Source organism: Mesocricetus auratus, unplaced genomic scaffold (genome assembly GCF_017639785.1).
Source record: "Mesocricetus auratus isolate SY011 unplaced genomic scaffold, BCM_Maur_2.0 Super-Scaffold_100004, whole genome shotgun sequence".
NCBI classification, from domain to species: domain Eukaryota; kingdom Metazoa; phylum Chordata; class Mammalia; order Rodentia; family Cricetidae; genus Mesocricetus; species Mesocricetus auratus.
Genome location: NW_024429189.1, coordinates 85249548 through 85272097, shown reverse-complemented (window position 1 = coordinate 85272097; position 22550 = coordinate 85249548). Strand labels below are relative to the sequence as shown.

The window sequence follows — 22550 nt, the reverse complement described above, 5'->3', positions numbered from 1 at the left end:
GAGGTTCAGTTGTTAGTATCCACATGGCAGGCAGAGGACCTGGGTACAGTTGTTAGTATAGTATAGATCCACATGGCAGCTCACAACTGCTTGATCCAATACACGTTACTGGACACCTTGGGCACACAGCTTGTGTAGAGATACACATGCATGCAAAACACCCATATGAATAAAAATATTTTATTTTAATTTTTAAGAATCTAAAATTTTAAGTTAGAAATGTACATATATAGGAAGATTTACTCCTAAAAAATCCAAAAAAACAACAACAAAAAAAACCCAAAAAACAATAAAACCAAACCTTTTGTCCTTTTCGTCTGAAAGAAACTCATCAAAAATTGAGAAAGGCATGCTGGGACCTACAGAAAGAGAAAAGGGTTTTGGGAATATTTGATTCTTTAAGAAAACTATAGAAAGTAATTAATGCTGTGTTGTTTGAAAGAATAGGCACAATTGAAAAAAGACATTGATAATTAAGCAGATATGTGTGTGTCTTGTATATGGTACAGCTCATACAATTCAGCTGGCACTGACGTCTGAGAGGACAGAAAGGAGCATCCCATCCCTGAAGACGCATGACGTGTTCTGGGAACCGAACCTGGGTCCTCTGCAAGCACACACTCCTAACCACTAAGGCATCTTTCTGCCCTGGTTTGTTTTTATAAGGAAAAAGTTACGACACATAAAGGTAAGATCATTTCATAATAATTATCCAAACATGCATGATCTTACTTCATCTGTGTCTCCCAGATCCAACCCAACATGGTCCTGAAGCAGATCCAGAACACTTCAACTGCAAATATTTCAGTGTCCTTGTAAGCCTTTTAGAAGGTTCTTTTTTTATTGTTTAAGACATGATGTCTATATAACAATAATTTCTGAACATCTAGTCAGTTCTACATTTCAGTGATTGTTTACAAAGTTTTAAATGTGTTTGAACCGGAAGTGCATAACGAGGTCTGTATATCACCAATGATCCAAACGCCTCTAAAGCTTTTCCTCTGGGGCTGCCGAGGTGGCTCAGACAAAAGGCTCTTGCTTGATAGTCAGGAAAGCTGACAACCTGAGTTTGATCCCTGAAACCTGGCAGAGGGAATAGACTCCTGCATGCTGTCCTGACCTCCGCCTATGTGCCAGAACACACACACACACACACTCACACGACAAATATGAAAGATAAACCTTAAATCTTTTATTTATTCATTTACTTTTGATCACTTCACACTGGATTTTGCCAGTTATTGTTCCTCTGTTGTTCAAGACACATCTCCTTGTTTTGTGCTCCCTATATCTTAACTACAATCAGATGCCCACAAGATTTATGTTTTACAAAACTATTTCTAAGTAGATATTTAGTGTGTTTTAAGTCTTTTTGTTTAATACATACATACATACATACATACATACATACTGTGTGTATATGTGTGGTCAAGCATGTGGCAGTCAGAGAAAAACTTGCAGAAGTCAATTCTCTCCTTACACCATGTGGGTCTTGGTATTGAACTCAAGACACCAGGCTTGGTGGCAAGCCTCTTTACTGGCTTTGAGGTCTCTTTTTACTTATATTTTTCATAGCTTACATTTTTTTCTCTGATAGCTTTTATACAACAATAATCATTGATACAAAAAGAAACTGAGGGAAAATGTGTAATCTTTTTCAACTCAGCTGAACAGATGGGAAGTCGAATATTTTTAACATATTCTTATCAGAAAAGAAACCAATCTGGAGCTGAGGAGATGACTCAATGGTTAAGAGCATCGAGCTGGGTTCAATTCCCAGCACCCACATGGTAACTCACAACTCTCTCTAACTCCAGTTCAGACATTCTCATACATGGAGGCAAAAGACCAAATCACATTTTAAAAAATTAATGTTAAAAAAAAAAAAGCCAGGTGCTGTCAGCACACTCCTTTAATCTCAGCTCTCAGGAGGCAGAGGCAGGTGATCTCCATAAATGTGAGGCCAGCCTGGTCAACAAAGCTAATTCCAGGACAGGCTCCAAACCTAGACAAAGAAACACTGTCTCAAAAAACCAAAAACCAAACAAATCTGAATGTTTAAGACCTTCCCCTCTCCAAGAGCTACTTTCCTTACAGAGCTGGCTGCTGGTACTCCTGCTAACGCTTGTCTAAATGCAGAGTAATGAAAGCAGGAGACTTGAAAAAGAATTGTTTATTTTGCATGTGTATCTGTGCAATCACGTATCTTGACTGTGTGAAGGTACTGAGATAATCTTTCTATACACTGTGAAGAACATGTCTGTTTAGCCTCACCTGCCTAAGGTGCCTTCTGATTGGTTTAATAAAGAGCTGAGACTGGCCAATAGCTAGGAAGGAGAAGACAGGCAGGACTTCCAGACAGAGACAGGAATTCTGGAAGAGAATCTGAGGCAGGATATTCACCAGACAGATGAGAGAGAAGTCGGACATATGGCACAAAAGGGAAGTAACGAGCCACGTGGCAGAACATAGCTTAATATAAACAGGTTAATTTAAGCTTTAAGAGCTAATTTGGAAAAAGTCTAAGCTAAGGTTAAGCTTTCAAAATTAATAAAGAGTCTCTGTGTCATTATTCGGGAGCTGACAGTCCAAAGACCTGTTACATGAAGTTCAGTGGGTTCTGAGGGTCAAACTCAGGTTGTTGGACAGCAAGCACCTTTAGCTGTCATTCTGCTGTCCCTAAACTAAGTATTTCGAAGTAGTGAGAAATCTTATGAAAATATTCTCTCAAATCACATATAATAAATTATAGGTACTTATAATGAGTTCCATTATTTAAAGACAAAACTCTATGCCTACTCAGTCCTCTTCTATTCATTTTATTATAATTAAGAAAAGCGTTTAATGTTACATAGTGCATGTGTTGTTAGTATTCCTCCCAATGCTGTCAAATACAACTTACCTTTAGAGTCAGCCTGTTCTTGCAAAATGTTTTTAGCTGGTAAAGTTTCCCTGTGAAGAGATTTGTTTTAAAAAGATGTAAGTGTGCTCAATACCCACAGAAAGAGCCTTCTGTTTCAGAGACAGACCGCACACTGTCCAGGGCAGCCTTGACTAACTAAGTGGGTGGTAGTCCTGACCCCATACCTCCCAAGAGCTGGGATACAACCGTCTGCCACATACTCAGTCATATTGCTTTAAAAGTTAGAGGTTTCCATTAAGCATGATCTTGTTCATTCTAAGAGAAACAAATTATCCTACGAATATTAATCCAAACACTGAAAATTCTCTAAATAATTTTGATTAACACAAGAACCATTAAAGCAGATTACAAAATGGTAAGCCACCAATTTTATAAAACAAAGTAACAGTACAAAGAAGACACATAATAGCAGTTATTTTGTGTGGTAATGTTTTGGTTTTGATTTTAATTAGTATATGTTCATTGTACACAGCACTGAGTTACATAAGGACATTCCACACATGTATGTAATGAACTTCAAAGGTCTTACTGTATAGGCTAGACTGGCATTGATGATTTAATGCCTTAGCCACCTGAAGACTACCATTTTTATTTTGTGTGTATGGTGGTGATGGTGGTGGGGAGACATGGGGAATAGGACAACAGGGCCTCATGTATCCCAAGCCAGTCTCAAAGGGTATAAGCCTTGAATTCTTGATCCTTTTTGCCTTTATCTCCTAAATGCTAGGTGTCACTGTACATGTACCAGGCTATAGAAACATTTTATTTATTTATTTATTTATTTTCAGTATTTTTTTAACTTTTATGTTAGAAACAATCTTATTTTATATAATCAATCTCCCCTCCCCATTCCTTCACCCTCCCATCCTCCTATGCCCCCTAACGACCACCCAAACCCACCTCCCACCCACTCCCCAAGGATAGTGAGGCCTTCCACAGGGGATCATCAAAGTCTGTCACATCATTTGGGGGAAGGCTTAGGCCCTCTTCTGTGAATCTGGGCTGCAATAGTATCCTTCCATAGGGAATGAGCACCCAAAGTCCATTTGCGCTCTAGGGATAAACACTGACTCCACTGTTAGAGGTCCCACAGACTGCCCAGGCCTCCCCGCAGGCACCCACATTCAGAGGGCTTGGCTTGGTTCAATGTTGGTTCCCCAGCTTTACAACTGGGGTCCCTGTGCTCTCACTTGGTCAGGTCAACTGTTTCTGTGGGTTTCTCCAGCATGGTCTTGCCTCCTTAGTTCATCCCTCCTCCCGCTCTACAACTGGATTCCGGGAGTATGGCTCAGTACTTAGCTGTGGGTGCCTGCTTCTGCTTCAATTAGTTACTGGATTAAGGCTCTTGGATGGCAATTAAGGTAGTCATCAATCTCATTATAGAGGAAGGGCACCAAAGGCAGCCTCTCCACTACTGCCTAAATTCTTAGTTGGGTTCATCCTTGTGAATTTCTGTACATTTCTCTAGTGTCAGCTTTCTCTTTCACCCTACACTGTCTCCCTCTATTCTGGCATCTCTTCGTTGCTCTCCTCTATTCTTCCTGTCTCAGTCTTCCTGATCCCTCTTGTTCTCCTCACCCCTCCTCTTCTCCCCTTCTCTTTTTCCTACCTCCCCCCCCTTTCTCCCCGTGTTCCCAATTTGCTCAGGAGTTCTTGTCCCTTTCCCCTTCTTCAGGGGACCATGTGTTTCTCTATTTGGGTCCTCCTTGTTTCCTAGTTTCTCTGGTGGTGTAGATTGTAGGCTGGTAATCCTTTTCTCTGTGTCTAATATCCATATATGAGTGAGTACATACCATGCTTGTCTTTCTGTGACTGGGTTACCTCACTTGGAATGGTTTCTTCCAGTTCCATTCATTTGCCTGTGAATTTCAAGATTTCATTGTTTTTTTTTTTTCCATTGAGTAATACTCCATTGTGTAAATGTACCACATCTTCTTCATCCATTCTTTGGTTGAGGGGCATTTAGGTTGCTTCCAGATTCTGGCTATTATAAACAACTATGAACATAGTTGAACAGATGTCCTTGTTGTATGAATGTGCATTCTTTGGGTATATGCCCAAGAGTGGAATTGCTGAATTTTGAGGTAGAACAATTCTCATCTTCCTGAGAAGCCACCATATGATTTCCAAAGTGGCTGCATGGCAATAGATATGGATCTATCTGCAGTCTTCTACATGCCAGCATCCAGTTATGCCAGCACCATTTGTTGAAGATGCTTTCTTTTTTTCCGTTGTGTAATTTTAGCTTCTTTGTCAAAAATCAAGTGTTCGTAGGTATGTGGGTTACTATCAGGGTTTTCAATTTGATTCCATTGGTCTGCCTGTCTATTTCTGTGCCAATACCAAGATGCTTTCAGGACTATAGCTCTATAATAGAGCTTGAAGTCAGGGATGGTGATGCCTCCGGAAGTTCCTTTATTGTACAAGTATTGTTTTGGCTATCCTGAGTTTTTTGTTTTTCTATATATAGTTGAGTATTATTCTTTCAAGGTCTGTGAAGAATTGTGCTGGGATTTTGATAGGGATTGCATTGAATCTGTAGACTGCTTTTGGTAAGATTGCCATTTTTACTATGTTGATCCTACCTATCCAAGAGCTTGGGAGATCTTTCCATTTTCTAGTGTCTTCTTTAATTTCTTTCTTTAAAGACTCAAAGTTCTTGTTATACAGGTCTTTCACTTGTTTGGTTAACGTTCCCCCAGATATTTTATTTCTATTTTTACCAAGGAAAAGACAGTATCATATATTCCCTCACTAGCATAAAACCTTATATTAAAATTTGTAAAACTTGTGATTCAGCACTGTCAAAACATTAAGGAGACTTCAAGTCACCAGAGTCAAAAGTTTGTTCTGTGATCTGTGAGCAGTATGACTTCCACCAAAGTGGTCTTACCTGGTATTTGAGCTTAGTGAACAGACAGAACGGGACAGAGACGTTCGCAGCATTTCCTGAGATTCTGAAGCAATCCGAAGTCTGGCTGTCTCCTCTGTAGACCCCTTCTCTTCTTGCTGCTTACATTAACATAAAGAAAACCAATGTTCCCCATTCAGAAAATCAGCTGTCATACCAAAAAGGTCTCTCCAAAAATCTAGGTTCCTAGTCAAATTGGCACTGTTGTACTCAACTGAGCAGTGGCAAGTATATAGTGAATTTTTTAAATTTTAAATTTTAACAGACCATGACTAAAATAGAAAATTAATAACAGAATTAATCAGATAAGAATATAATCTAGAAGTCAGTGAATTACATCACTTATTTCACATGTTGCAAATCCCATTTGAAATCACTTGTTAAATTACTTTCTTGCTAGAAGTAACTAAAAACCTATCAAAAAAGTCTTTTTAGGTTGGGCATGTAGATCAAAGGTACAACTCTTGCCACGCATGTCTGAGTTTCCTGTGCTAAAAAAAATAGTAGAAAATTATTTACCTGGTCACCAGCTCTTTCTTGCTGAATAGTCTGGATTTCCTTTAGTTTTCTCTCCATCTCCTCAATCTGTTTCTGCATTTCTTCCCTCTTTTTTGCACTGGTCAGCAGTTCAGCTGCAAACAGTGAAGTAAGTTGGGGCATTCCCTCCCTCACAACAATTCTTCCTGGAAAGACTGACTCCGACTCATACTCTCATGGTAACGTAAAGACTGCCTGAGGCTCATAGCCTCATGTTAACACTGATGAAAATGAGAAAGGGGAAATGAGTCCTCAATTTGAGGTCTGGGTCTCTATTCTTTTATGTATGTGATCAGGAAAAAAAAGCAATACCTATCATACACAAGTAGTGAAAACAGGTTCCAATGATGCCAAGTCCTTGGCCATAAGATGCTAACATTCAAACATGGCAGAAACACACAAAGAAATAAGAAAATCATTTAGAGGTCTAAACTAGCTTGGGCTATAAAGCAAGACTTTCTCAAAAGCACCCAAAGCATCCTTACATAAAACAGGGCAGGGAATATAGCTTAGCTGGTAGAGTGCTTCCCTGTCACGAAACCCTAGGACTGCAGTACTTAGGAGGTAGAGAGGAAACTCCAAAAGTCAGTGTCATCCTCAAATACACAGTGAGCTCAAGACCAGCCTAAGTTACACGAGACTATTTATCAAACAAATAAGCAAGCAAGCACCCAGGAACTTCCAAATAAAGTGACCACAAGGCATGGGACTGAGGTTAGAGCCCACTGATAGAGCACTCGGCTTATGTTGCAAGCTCAATACTCGGTACAGCAAACTATGTATAGTGGATGAAGGGATGACGGTCATAGCTATTAAAGACCAGTGACAGTAATCATTTTGATAAAGTGTTGTGATAAAGCTGAAACCTGAATGATGAGGGATTAGTCACACAAAGATTTAGGGAAAGTTCGATAATACCAGAAGACCGCTGTACTGAAGAACCCAAAGAAAGCCAGCTTGCTTATAGCAAAGAAGGAAAGCTGTGAAAGATGGAACTGGAGAGGCAGTCAAGAGGTGTAGTGAAAAAATAGGCACTGGGTTTGGCAAATGGGCTTCAGAAGACCACGAGCAGAGCTGTTTGACAAGAATAAAAGGAATGCCTAAGAGAACACTGGGCAATGAAGACGACTGACTACACTTTCAAGGGGTCTAGGGTTGGGAAGACAGCTCAGTGTTAGAGCACCTGCCATGCAAACACAAGGACTGGAGTTTATCCTGGCATCCAAGTAAATGCTGGGTGAGTATGCTGGATACTGGTAATTCCAACTCGTGGAAGGTGGGGAGAGGGGAGTTCCTGGAGCAAACTGGCCAGACCAGTGTATGGCTTTTATCAAGACTCTACCTCAATGAAGAGGTGTGATGGGAAGTCCTGTGTATATGTCAATAAGTCACTGTTGGCCAATAGGGAAGCAAGATAGGTGGGACTAGGAGACTAGGATGATTCTGGGAAATGTAGTGAAGGAAGCCGGCGCCATGTGATTCCCGGGAAGAGGGGATGCAAATCTATGTTCTCGGAAAGATAAGTCCTTGTAAAAATATATATTGGTGGTGATAGGTCAATAATTAAGTCAGAGATAGACAATGAGAAACAATAGCAAAGCCAACAGCTTCATAATTAATATAGCGTCCTGTGTGCTATTTGGGGGCTGAGACTGTAACAGGGCCCAGGCGGCTGGTGGGAAAAACCACAGTTACAGAGGTGGAAAGTGATCCTGAAAAAAGCCTGAGCCAGGCCCAGGGTCTCATCATGCTGCCTGTGGACCAGGATGAAGCTCTCGCCACTTCTCTTGTCTGCCTGTGTGCAGTGATGCTTCCCTCCATGATGACCGTGGACTAACCTTGAAACTGTCCGCCAGTCCCAACTAAAATGCATGTGAGAGAAGACAATTTTCTCTACACAAATCCCACAAAACCTCAGCACAGGGATTTCTTTGGCTGAGAATAAAATGCATTCCATCACACTTTTGTATAGGAGGTATGAACTAGAAATTTTCCTTAGAAAAGTATTTTTAATTAGGCACCTCCTCCTCATTTAATCTTTGTTGACAGGCTCTTTGGGGGTTGTGGCAGTGTCTTCTGACTGACCCAGGTCTTCACACAAGACAAGTACTCTTAGCACCGAGCTTCGCCCTCCAGCTCAGCTCCTATTGTATTATTATTGTGTGTGTGGTGTGTTATGTGCCTGCCACAAGAGACAACTCTATGGAGTTGGTTCCCTCTTTCCAGCTTTATACAGGTCCTAGGGGTCAAACCCAGGTCACCAGGCTTGTACAGCAAGTTCCTTTACCCATAACCATGTACCGACCCCGAGTTCCTGTTTTTATTTTAATTTTTTAACACTTTATATGTAAGGGTCTTTTGTCTGAATATGCCTGTCTACTTGTGTACCTGGTGTTGGAGGCCAGAAGAGGGCATCAGATCCCCAGACACTAGAGCTAAGATGGCACTGAGCTCTGATGTGTGTGCTAGGTAGAGAACCCAGGTCCTCTGTAAGAGCAACTAACACCCTTAACTGCCCAGCCAGCCCTTCAGTTCCTGATTTCAAGAAGGCCACACTCAGTCTGCTGTAGTGGCACACACCTTTGATCTCACCACCCAGGAGGCTGAGGCCAGCCTGGTCTACACAGTGAGATGAGACCCTGTCTCAAAAACAACAACAAAACCAAAACACAAAAGGCCTAGCTCAGCTGGCCCCTTGCTTTTGCAACCATGGCTCCATCCCACATTGGCATATGGAGTCCATTTTTCAATATGTCATTTGAAATCTATTTTATCCCTAAAGTCTAGTTAATGCCCTAAAGTCTCCAATATCTACTTTCCTATTTGTTTGTCAGTTCCTTCTGTCCCTCCTAACCCAGAACAGACAGCTCCAGAACAGGAACTACTTTCTGTCCCCCTCAGTTTTCAAATCCTCCCTTACTTTCAGAGTGATAATATAAATAACTATTCTGAAGTGACTAAGATATGACTATGTTAATATAAATAAACTGCCAGAGAAATTGAGGCCTCGTATTTCACACAACATCAAGGAGGGTCCTTAAGGGAAAGTGCACCTATATGCACGCCAGGATCCTGGCTGCCTGCTTCTGCTGTGAAATGGGGTGCCCCTGCAGTGTGACCACTTTTCTTCTCTTACTCTCGAGCACAGACTCTGTCTGCTCCATCAAGAGGTTTTCTGGGAGGTGGCAATAAGAAAGAGTTGAGCATATGTACAGTGTATACATACACACACAGAGAAAAACTGTCCAGCCATAGAAGCACCACACAAAGGTAAAGGAGGCAAGCTCGTAGACCAGAAAAAGAGTTATTTCTTAGAACAACACACACACCTTCCCTTTGCTCTTTCAGCTTCTTCCGGAACACTTCAGCTCTGATCTCCTCGAAGGAGAACTCCCCGACGCCAGCATAAATCTTTTCCTTACAGTACATCATCTTTTCCTTCCTCTCCTCGGACCCTTGCTGATGACTCTGCACTCTCTGCAGGGGGTCTGCTTCTTCCTTCCCAGGCTTTCTGGTGCTGAGAACATGGTTGATACTAGGTTCAATTTTACACGGTGTCCTAAGGAAGCCAAACAATTATCATTCACTCCAAAGTCAAAATGAGTTATTTCTTACGAATTTTGTCTGAACAGATGGACAAGGCCAGCCTTGGGTCTATCTGTGATTTATTTCTAAAACAAAAACAAAACAAAACAAAAGGAAAATTAAGATTTTAAGATGGAGCTAAAAATAACCCACAAGAATAGCCAGGAATGATGTTCTAGAGCCCAGTGAGCACTGTTTGCAATGATCAAGGCAGAGCCGGGTCTCAGCACTAGGGTGGGAGGTGTGAGTTCTCAGGACCGCCTATGCTTTGAAGAAATTAATAGCAACACAGGCCATCAAGTTCAAAAGACCATATGCCAAAACTTGAGCCAAAATCAACCTTTTCTTTTTACACGCTGATTGTCTCAAGTGCTTGTGACAGAAAAGTTGATTAACATAGTTAGGTTGAAGAAATTCCAGCAAAGACTGATCCTCTAACTTAGGAAGAGCAACTATAAATCATTAAGAAAAGCTACCTGGCTGGGCAGGAGGGTGCTAGAGTAACCCAGCATTTGAGCTGTCCTCTGACTTTCACATGTACATTACTGCAGCGTTATCTCTCTCTCCACACACTCCATCCAGCACATACCGAGTCAAACGTACATTTTTAAAAAGGAGCCAGAGTAGTGATACATGCCTAGAATCTTAGCACTCAGGAGGCAGAGGCAGGAGGATCTCTGTGAGTTCAAGGGCAGCCTGGTCTACAGAGCAAGTTTCAGGATAGGCATGGTACATAGTAAGAACTGTCTTTAAAAAAAAAAATTAACTTAATTTAAAAAGTAGAATTGGCATAAAGCTCAATAACAATTCTATAAAGGTTCCAATGGCTTCCCTTGTTTTATGCTTGTTCAGAAAGAATTTTTGCTCAGAACCATACTGGTTTTGCCTTCCTATGCTTCCTATCATACAGCGTGAGTGATAAATTAGCCATGAGATTCAGGTGTGGTATTGTGGGCCTTTAATCTCAGCACTCCAAGGCAGAGACGGGTGGATCTCTGAGTTCAGGGCTAGCATGGTCTACACAGAGACTGTCTTTCAGAAAAAAGCAAATAATACAAATACACATATTAGCTACAAGAAAACTCTTACACTGAAACACCGAATTGAACCTAGTATTAGAACTCACAATCTTTAAAGACTAGACTAAAGCTTGAGCTGGTTATCTGTCATTTACCCTAACTTTTCTTATAACAAAAATTTTGGGGACTGGAGTTGACTCAGCAGTTAAGAGCACTTTTCTTGCAGAGGACCCAGGTTTGATTCCCAGCATCCACATGGTAGCTCACAATTGCCTGTAACTGCAGTCTCAGAGAATCCAGTGCCCTCTTCTGACCTCCGTGGACTCCAGGCACACACATGGAACACATATATACAAGGAGGCAGAACACTCACATACTAAAAACATTTAAATATCAAACACAAAAAATGTTTTTTAAAGTGTTAAGGATTAGGAAGGAGAAAAGAGACCCCTTTCTAATTACTGTCAATAATTAAGCAGCATGCTTCCCTTGAATAGCAGTGGTGTGTCTATTACATCAATATAACCCTAACCCTAACTATTAAGTTCATTACGGTTGCGCGGCTCTAACATATACAGAGAGTACAAAGAAGACACGCAGTTTTGTCTGCTTCCCTCCCACCAGAGGATGCCACTGGGACTGTGTACCAGGAACCTGTGCCAGCCTCAGTAATTCCCACTGCGAATGATCTGGAAGCCACTCACATGACTGACTGCTGAGCGCTCTCTTCCACATAGGGAGTAAAGCTGGGGAGCGAAGGGGGCACAGCTGTCACAGAGGCTGGATTGCTGCCATGAGGCTAAAAATGAAGGAAGAGTAAAAATGATGATTTTACATTCTCTCACAATTTAAGCAGACAATCTCTAAATAGTGAAGGAGTTAAGAGATATTAAAATAGAGTCAGGCAGCATGGTGTGTGACTATAATGCTAACACAAGGAAAGCTGAGGCAGGAGCATGGGAAGTTCAAGTCCAGCCTGAGATACATAGCAAGTTCAAGGAAAGCCTAAGCTAAATAAATAGAACCCATCTCAAACAAACCAAACAAAGCAAACAAGAAGCCAAGACAGACCCTGAAATCTTCATTAGATTGGCAAATACTATGAGATCTTACCCTATATTCCAAGGGTCTGTCTGTGTTCCACGGGCCTGGTTGTAGCTCATTCTCTTTGTCCCTAGGGACAGGGGGTGCCATCCATGGCTGGACTACAGGCTTAGGTAACTCTGCCCTAGAAGTGCTGTCAGCATTTTCATCAAAGACAGCGATCCTACGGTTACCACGCATCTGCTGAGGAGCTGCACTCTGGAATCCTCTGCTCTGACCCGGAGCTAGGAGACACGTATGAACATGTCATTATCAACTTGTATAGATATACACGGTCTGGTCCAAACTGAGGAGGGCACCTCCTCTACCACAGAGCCAAATGAGATTTTTAAAACCTTAAATTGAGGTAAAGAGATGGCTCAGCAGTTAAGAGCACACACTATTCTTTCAGAGGACCTGAGCTGTGTTCCTAGCACCCAGAAGGCTCATAGAAACTACAGCTCTAGAAACCCTCCCCAGGCCTCCACCGGTACAAGTACTTACATGCACATGCCGCCACACAGACCCACAAACATACTAATAACTATAAATACATCTTCATAAAAGGTAGTAGCAAATTCTCAATGATCCAACTAGTAACATTTTTATATATTTTATTTTCTCTTTCCTTTCCTCTTTGTCCTAACACTTCCAGTCTTTTATTTTTACTATTTTTAATTATGTGTACGGGTGTATGTCTGCATGAGGGTATACTGCAAGAGCAGGTGTTGATGGAGGCCAGAGGCATTGGGTCTCCTGTAGATAGGCTTCCATATGGCTATGATCTGCCTGATGTGAGTGCTGGGAACAGAACTCAGGTTCTCTGTGTAAGAACAGCAAGTGCACTTAACCCCTGAGCCTTTTCTCCAGCCCCCACTTACAGGTTTTTTTGTTTTGTTTTGTTTTGTTTTTTTTTTTTGAAATAGGATCTCACTATAAGCCCTGGGTGGCTTGGAACTCACTTTGTAGACTAAGTTGGTCTCAAACTCAGATCTGATTGCCTAGGTCTCCCAAGCACTATATCAAGAGTCCACCACTGCACGTGACCCACATCAATCCAGTCTTTTATTCATGACTTAAAAAAAAGAAATCCTATAACTTCTTTCAGTCATCGTTGTAACACTGCCTAATATTTTTGTTTGTTTGTTTAGTTGGTTAGTTTTTGTTTTGTTTTAATACAGAGTTTCTCTTTGTAGCTCTGGCAACTGTCCTGACACTCCCTCTATAGGCCAGGCTGGCCTTGAACTCAAGAGATCCACCTGCCCCTGCCTCCCAAGGGCTGGGATTAAAGGCAATGCACCACCACTGCCCCACAAAAATGATATTCTTAACTACATTAATAATATTCTGTAGGTTTTAATGCATTTAAGCTTTATTTAGATAATTTAATCCCATAATATAATAATAATATACATTGCTACATACCGTCTTTCAAAAACAACGCTTAGAAAACAACACATCTCAAATATAAGGTTTACTCACAGTCACAACACAAAATAGCCACCTTTGGTTCTCCTGCATTCTGTGACACCAGCTTTCTTTTTTGCTACCTAGTATTCAGAAACCTAGGGCAGTGTCCGCATGTATACCTACGTATTGCCTTCTTACATAATCTGCCCACCACAAGAGAGTGGCACTCCAAAAGAACACAAGCTCACCCTTCAGGGCACCTCCGACACGGCTGATGGGTGCTTTGGCCATCTTTTTCCCTCTGCTCTTCAGCTCAGCTAGTGTGCTTCTCTGTGGTACAGAAGACCCCAAGACCTCCTCCTCCTCTTCATTTTCAAGTGCCAAGAGAGCCTGTCGAGATACTCGTGCCTGGAATTGTCTGAAGCATGACAAAGGATGGTCAGCTTTTACCTGAAGTAACCGGTTCTCACACAACAAAAACAGGCTAGAGAAAATAGCATGCAACTATCCCAGGAAACTTGTTCTCTAGGAATAAGGAGAGCAACTCAAGACATAAGGACTTCCCAGCTAGGATGACTCTCAGGGTCCGTTAAAATATTTAAGTTTGACCCGTAATCGAAAAATCCTCATCACATTGACCCAAGCATCAGCTAAGACTAGAAAATTGATAAAATTAATAGTTTCTCAGCAACTTGTACTATAAAATTAAAAATAAAAATTGTGCCGGGCATTAGTGGCACACGCCTTTAATCCCAGCACTTGGGAAGCAGAGGCAGGCAAATCTCTGTAAGTTCGAGGCCAGCCTGGTCTACAGAGTGAGTTCCAGGACAGCCTCCAAAACAATACAGAGAAACCCTGTCTTGAAAAACCTAAAATAAAAAAAATAAAAATAAAAATTGCAGAATCGTGTAAAGAATGAATACCCAAATGCCCTTCACCTAGATCCACTGATACTACCCTGACACATGACCCCGCAAGTTTTTCCTTACACATATGAAATGAGTCAACACATGCCCCCACAGCTTTTCCTTACACATATGAAATGAGTCAACACACATGTCCCCCCAGTTTTTCCTTACACATATGAAATGAGTCAGCATACAGCATGACATCTTGCTTTAGTACAGGTAGCAGAAATTTGCGGTTATTGCCACAACTTTAAAGTGGAGTAAATAGATTGTGGGTGCTCACTAGGACACAAGCACTGCAGCGTCTTCCCCAGCACTTCAGTCTAAAACTCAGACCCTATCTTTCTGCCCAAAGGAATGGGGTTCTGAGGGCCAAACACTGTCAGAAGAATCCTGGAGAGGAATCCCCTGAAGACTGGGAACTCCTGACTCCCCTGCTCAAGTCTCACACTAGCCCAGCAGTACGTGTAAGACAGCACCACAACGGGCTTACGGCTGAACTGACACTGGAACAACCACTGCCATTAGCTGACAAAGAACTTGTGACTTCTGGAATTCAGTTCCTAAGACGACAATAAGGGTTACAACAGGCGCCAGGGAAGCCCACTACCTGTGCTGGGACTGCAGTCTTTCCAGGGGCTCCGCCTTGCGTTCAATCCCTTCCTGGAACACTGCATCTGCTCTCTTGAAGTTTTCTCTAGCTTCGTATTCTTCAGCCCATGAAATGTAGAACTGGGCAAGGGAGACGCCAATCCCCTGGCTGTGTAAATAGCTGTACAAATCCAAGGGCTCATTGCACAGATGCCCCTGTAACAGTAAGAGTGGTAACGGTCAGCCAGCTTCCTTCACTTGTCAAATGCCTGTTGTGTGCCAAACAACCAGTAGGGAAACTGCATGCAATTCCTGCACCGAGGAATATGTACTTCACCTTATCATTCCATCATATTATTTTTATACCATAATTATCCCAGTATTAAAATATAGGGAATAAAGACCCAAGAAAGGGACTAGAGTAAGAGATCAATTTGCAAGAAGAAGAGGAGGGGAGGGGAGGGGAGGGGAGAGGAGGGAAGGGAAGGGAAGGGAAGGGAAGGGAAGGGAAGGGAAGGGAAGGGAAGGGAAGGGAAGGGAAGGGAAGGGAAGGGAAGGGAAGGGAAGGGAAGGGAAGGGAAGGGAAGGGAAAGTTTCACACTGGTGACATTTAACTGACTGGAAAGGGAACTGGACTTTTAGCAGATATAGAATGGACGAGTACAGGACTCCCTTTATATCTGGCGTAAGTGAAGACAAAGACAGACTCTACCACGGCAAGGCAAGATGGGGAGTCTGGAATAAAGGCCATGACAGGTCTTAAATGTAAATCCAATTGATGGTAAATATATTCTGTGCCGAGACAGTTAAAAGCAAAGGCAAGATTTGATCAAGGCTATATTTAAGGAATTATGTAATCAGGTATAGTGGAGAAAATTTTAACAGCAAGAAATTCCATACTATAAACATATTTCTACATTTCCTGGCCATAAGAAAATTTCATTTCACTGTATTCTTTACATATACACATATAAGTATAGTATTTATTTATTTATTTACTTTGGGGGACAAGGTCTCACTCATAGCCCAGGCTGGCCTGGAACTCATCATTTAGACTAGGATACCCTTGAACATTTGGTAATCCCCTTGCTTCTGCCTTTCAAGTGCTAGCATTACAGACAGAACCACCACAACTGGCCTCAAATTTTTGTTGAGCAATAATTCAATGTCATTTAACACATAAAATCAATAGTTAGAATAAGTAGTTAATTCACATTCAGAATAAATAGTGAGCCTCCATAGTTTGTATCATTGTGACTGGTATTGCAGTACAGTCAGTGACAGCACTAAACTACTAGAAAGGAATCCAGATCACAGCACACTGCTGTGAGTCAGTCTTGCTGAAAACACACAGTAAGGGAGGAAGGAGGGCTGTTTGGGAATCAACACCTAGGGAGGGGACAGGAGGACGGGAAGCAAAGGGCTGGGATGACCTACAGGGGTTTTCCAGTTAAGTTTTAACTTAGTAACATTTTCTCTTGATGGTGCTTTAGGAAACTCACTTTGAGTGTGGTGTCAGCTTAAGATCCATTTGTGGTTCTGCCATGGCCCAAATAAAGCATAACAACAATTTAATACATGCAACTTACTGAGAGACTATCCCCTCGCATAGGCATAGCTAGTAAAGGTCAAACTACTCAGTGTTCAATAAGAACACTTAAGATGCAACATAAATAAAAAGACAATATGGCAGCTGGATAATGGTGGCGCACACCTTTAATCCCAGCACTCAGGAGGCAGAGACAGGCGGATCTCTGTGAGTTCGAGGTCAGCCTGGTCTACAAGGAGAGTTCCAGGACAGCCAGAGCTGTCTCAACACCCGCCCCACAAAAAGACAATATGGCTAGATGAATACATTTAAAGTTAAGTATTTCTTAGCAACTTCTAAATATTCAATATTCAAATAATTTTACCTCTTTAACTAAAAATACTGATTTTCTAGTAACAAATTTTTCCTTAGCTAGATTATAGGAATCATTGAGAAAATCACTGACAAGAAAAATCTTCACATAAAAGGAAGGAAAGATGAGGGATCCTTCAGTTACACCTTTTGACCACCCTCACAAAGAAAGAAAAGGCAAAGTAGTTAACAGGTGTTCTGTCTCTCCACATACAAAGTTTAGGTCCTGCTGAGCATTTCAACACAGAGGTGTCTAGACCAGTGCTTCAGATTATCTGTGAGGAAGAAGCCTGTGTGCATGCCTGCGTGTGTGTGTGTGTGTGTGTGTGTGTGTGTGTGTATACGTGTGTGTATACGTGTGTGTATGTATGCATGCATGTGCGTTTGAAGATTCCTACCCCACTGTGAACTGATATCTTTCCACTGCTACTGGGATTTGAACCTGCCACTGTGCACCACTAGGAAAGCACTGCACTATTAAGGGAACCCCCATTCCTCTCTCTTACTGTATTTTTTTAATTTATTTAATATGTGCGCAACATTCTACTTCCATGTATTCCTGCATGCCAGAAAAGGGCACCAAATCTCATTATAGATGGTTGTGAGCCACCGTATGGTTGCTGGGAATTGAACTCAAGACCTCTGGAAGAGCAGTCAGTGCTCTTAACCTCTGAGCCATCTCTCCAGCCCTCTCTTACTGTATTTTGAGAGAGGGTCTTACTAACTTCCCTGGGCTAGCCTTGAGTACATTATACTGTGCAGGCAGGCCTTTGCTCTGTGATTCTCCTGCCTCAGCCTCCCAAGTAGTTGGATTACAGGCCTATACTAACAGGTCTGGGTTTAAGGTATTCGCTGAACACAGAAGTTGGCATTGGAGAGTGGGCTCAATGGGTAAGAGGATTTGCTCTTGCAAGGACCCAGGTTCAGTTTCCAGTACCAACAGGGGAGCTTACAAACATCTGTAACTCTAGTTCCAAAGGATCCAACACTCCCCAAGAACACATGTACATACATGGAGGAAAACACCCATAAACATAGAATAAAAATGAACAAAATCTTGCAAACAATAGACATAGAAGTTACTAAAAAATGATGGTACTTTTAGATCTTCTACCAATCTTAACATCTGCTTTGTTTTTTCAAGGCTTTTGGTTAGTTTTATAAAACAGAATCTGACTATGTACCCCAGAATGGCATCAAACTTGTGATCCTCCAGCCTCAGCCTCAAGTGTAGAGATTATATGCACCACCATGTCACCAAGCATATAAGGGTTCAAATGGTTCCTGAAGTTTTCAAATGTTTACTGTTAACACCTCTACAGGAAAAAGCCGACCTGCTATTTGAATTCAGACGACACTTACCAATTTGAGCCAAAGACTGAGAAAGCGGGGGTCACTATAATAACGCTTCTCTCCCTGTAGGGCTCCTATAGCGCGCTCTAGTAACGTTGACATATTACTCTCCTTCCCCCCTTGAGGATAGTTCTGCTCTGTCCAGTTAATATACCTGAACAGAAGAAAAAGAATTCATACATGTTGAATTGATGTGTACTTTTGCTCTAGCTCTAAGTCTTATTCTGAATGGGTTTTTTGCTGTTTTGAGAAAGAGTCTTATGTAGTCCTGGCTGGTCTGTACTCAACTATGTGGGCCAGGCTGCACTCAGCTCAAAGAGATCTGCCTGCTTCTGCCTTCTGAATACTGGGATTATAGGCACGTGCAACCACACCTAGCCCATTCTGGATTTGCTTATTTCATTATTTGTGTATATGGGTTTTGGATGCCTGTCTCTGTATCACATGTGTGCAGTGCCAGAGGCCAGAAGGAGTCAGATTCCTTGGGACCAGAATTACACAGGGTTGTGAGCTGCCACGTGAGAACTGGAAATCTAACCCAGTTCTCTGGAAGTGCAGCCAGGGGTCTTAACAGAGGAGCCATTGTTCTAGCCCTCTCTTCTAGATTTTTCAACAAAAAATATTTAACATATTCAAAGACTGTTTCTTTAGAAGTCCTCAGTGACATATCCTAAGCCTCTGTCTCTCAAACTGTCTTGAAGTATTTGCAACAGATGTTCTGGGGAAAGGATAGAAAGATGCACTCAAAGCTGTGTCATAGGGGCTGGAGAGATGGCTCAGTGGTTAAGGGCACTGGCTGTTCTTCCAGAGGACCCCAGTTCAATTCCCAGCACCCACATGGCAGCTCACTATTGTCTGTAACTCCAGTTATAGGAGATCTGACACCTTCACACAAATGCACATAAGATAAGCTTAAATAAACTAGTTTAAAAAGAAAAAGCTGTGTCATACTCCAACTTAAACACCTCAAGGCAACTGGAGTTTAACTCAGTAGAAAAGCCCTTCCTTGGCATGTGTAAAATCCTGGGCTCTATGCACAGCCCTGCAAAACAAACACCTCAGAAAACCACTGTGGCTGTTGTGGAAGTCTGCGTCACCAAGACACCACTTTCTGCTGTCTTCACCACTCCATACCCTCAACTTGAGAAACAAGGCCCAGAAGATTTGTCTGTGAGTGTGTCTGTTGTTCCCTCCATGAACAGTACTCACCTGTCCCAAACATCCAGGGGGTCACTTCCAGAGTAAAAGCGGATTTCAGATTCAAAAGCCCTAGGATTGAAACAGACCACGTTACCACACGCAGCAGATGGCAGGCAGGGCAGGCCTCACTCACTCCTGAGACTGAGCTTCAGATTGATCTAAACAACTCTACCAGAGCTTGAGAATGTGTTAAATAGAAAAAGAACAGAGTGGGAATGTAGCTCAGTGGTACAGTGCTTAAGACCCTAGATTCAGTTGCCAGCTCAAAAAAGAAAAGGGCAAAACCACACCAAATCAGTTATGGAATGCTGTTCAGGCTAGAGAGCGGGCTCAGCAGTTAAGAGTGCTGTCTGTTTTTTCCTGTTATTGTGATAAGACACCATGACCAAATGAACTAACAGAAGAAAGAGTTTATTGGAGGCTAACAGTTTCAGGTGATTAGAGTCCATGGCCATCACGGAGGGATTATGGCAGCAGGCAGGCATAACCCAGGGCTTAACCCAGAGCATAACCAAGAGCTTATGCTATTGACCCACAAGCACCAGGAAGAGAGAGCTAACTGGGCCTGGTGTGGGCTTTTGAAACCTCAAGGTGCACCCCCATTGACACTGTTCCTCCAACAAGGACACACTTTAGCAATTGGAGACCCAGTGTGTACTGCTTGCTCTTGTAGACTACCCAAGATTCCAAGCACCCACATCATGCGGCTCTCAACTACATACAGCTTTATTTTGCCTGAATATATGTATGTATGTATATATGGGCTACATGTGTGTTGTGTCTAAGGAGGCTGGAAGAGAATGAGAGGTCAGCCACCATGAGTGCTGCGAAGCAAATCTGAATCTTCTACAAGAACAGTTAAGTGCTCTTAACCACTGAGCAATCTCTCCAGTACCGCCCTTCCAAAAATAGAATCTTGAGGAGCACACAAATAGGGTGAGTCACAATCACCTGGAACTCCAGATTACAGGGATCTGTATCTGTGCCTCTGGCCTTAGCAGGCACCTGTACTCATATGCATATACCCACATATACATATAACTCAATTAAAACTAACAAAAAGCTTAAATAAACACATAGAAAGAATAGAAATAATTAATATTCTAAGCTAGGTGTGGTGCTGCAGGCCTCCTCCAATCCCAGCACTCAAGGTAGAGGTGTGAAGATGTCTTTGAGTTTAAGGCTAGCTTGATTTACACAGTGAGTTCCAGGCCAGTCAGGGCTGCTCCATGAGAGCTTATTAAAAGTAAAACAAAACCCAACTCTATCAGTCATTAGCTTAGACAACAATAGTTAATTCTGTTTTTAGTTTCTTCACATGCAAAATGAGATCATAATGCTTCCTATTAGGCTTGTATGTATGTAATGCATGTATGTATGTTTGTTTGTTTTTCTAGACAGGGTTTCTCTGTGGCTTTGGAGGCTGTCCTGAAACTAGCTCTTGTATACCAGGCTGGTCTCGAACTCACAGAGATCCACCTGCCTCTGCCTCTGCCTCTGCCTCCTGAGTGCTGGGATTAAAGGCATGCGCCACCACCACCTGGCTGTTTATATATTTTTAAGATTTATTTTTAATTGTGTTTGTGTCTATGTGGGTATATGCATGTAAGCATAGGTGCCCAAGAGGGAATATGTATCAGCCTTGGTTAGCGATGCTAGTTTTTGTGGCGGAACACAGTAAAGGCAGATAAAAGGCTAAGAACCAGTGACTGATGAGTGCTCAGCCTAATTGAAGGGATATCTGCATCACTCCCTCCCAGGCTCAAGGACATCATGGAAGAGGTGGCAAGATTCTAGGAGATGGAGGATGGAGGAAAGCATCACAAAACAGTTTCCTGGACATGACCTGGGTATGGCACCCACCAATGCACAGCAGCTGTGATTGCTTGCACAAGACACAAACAAGAAAGAGTCCACTGGCCAGAGATGCTCACTGGGTAAGCACACTCACTGCTGAGGACATGAGTTGGGTTCCTAGAACCCACATGGCAGAAGAAGAGAACAGAGTCCTCAAAGTTGTCCTTTGACCTCCACACATATAATAAGTAAATAAATAAATAAATAAATTCCCCCCCCAAAAAAAAACAAAAATAAAGCAAAACCAAGATAGGGTCCAGTGACATTCAACCCTGGATGGGGAAGGGGTCATGAGTCCCCACTCCTTGCTGAGGTGCCACTGGCAGTTAATGGGTGATGGAGGGTAAAATCATTGTTTACAGGAGTAGTCACTGTTAGGTTACTCATTATCCAGTACCCCGCTATTTGTGCAAGCAACCATAATTCAATCCAATGGGTCTCACACACACACACACACACACACACACACACACACACACACACACACACGCACGCGCGCATGCGAGCACATACACACACCCCACATCACAAAACACACCAGACAAGCAGAGACATGAAAACGAGCGGTGGTGGCACACCCCTTTAATCCCAGTACTTGGGAGGCAGAGGCAGGAGGATCTCAGTAAATCTGAGGCCAAACTGGTCTACAAAGCGAGTTCCAGGACAGCCAGGACTGTTACCAGAGAAACCTTGTCTGGAAAAAAAAGAAAGAGAGAAACAGAGAGAGCGCAAGAGAGGAGAAGAAAAGCGAGATCATCAATAGTCAGAGAAGGGATAAGAGAGATTAAAGGGGGAGTGTGAAAATGACCAAATTATAGACACATATCAAAGTGTCAAGTGATAAGAATATAAACAATATTTATTATAAAGAAAATGTTAAGCTGGGCACAGTAACACACACCTTTAATCCCAGCATTCAGGAGGCAGAGGCTGGCAGATTCCTGAGTTCAAGAACAGCCTGGTCTACAGAGCAAGTTCCAGAACAACCATGACTACACAGAAAAGCTATCTTGAAAAACAAAAAACCAAACCGAAAAGATACTAATAATAAAAAAGCTGAAGTGTCATATGTCTGTAATTGTAGCACAATAGAGGCTGAGGCCAAAATCCTGCAAGTTCAGGGCCAGTCTGGGCTACCACAATAAGTTCAAGAACAGCCTAGGATATTTGGGGAAGTTCTGCTTAAAAACAATAAACAAACAAAACAGTTTCTAACAAAAACTAATTATACTCCTCATAAAAAAGGCAACATATACAAGTAAAAAAAAAAATC

At 42.1% G+C, this 22550-nt stretch overlaps 1 protein-coding gene across 2 annotated transcripts in view; it reads right to left on the bottom strand.

Moving 5' to 3' along the window:
* Positions 1–22550, bottom strand: part of Bub1b (BUB1 mitotic checkpoint serine/threonine kinase B) — a 51690-nt gene that overhangs the window by 21578 nt on the left and 7562 nt on the right. Inside the window, exons 3-13 of one of the 2 annotated variants that reach the window (XM_040746035.1) lie at positions 19430–19489; positions 18230–18374; positions 14987–15183; positions 13717–13886; positions 12089–12303; positions 11680–11774; positions 9701–9930; positions 6354–6466; positions 5817–5935; positions 2903–2952; positions 302–359 (exon numbers count right to left, since the gene is read on the bottom strand). In XM_040746035.1, coding sequence (XP_040601969.1) covers positions 302–359; positions 2903–2952; positions 5817–5935; positions 6354–6466; positions 9701–9930; positions 11680–11774; positions 12089–12303; positions 13717–13886; positions 14987–15183; positions 18230–18374; positions 19430–19489 — 1452 coding nt within the window. The remainder of the gene's footprint in view (positions 1–301; positions 360–2902; positions 2953–5816; positions 5936–6353; positions 6467–9700; positions 9931–11679; positions 11775–12088; positions 12304–13716; positions 13887–14986; positions 15184–18229; positions 18375–19429; positions 19490–22550) is intronic. The other variant, XM_040746036.1, reaches the window with a different exon arrangement.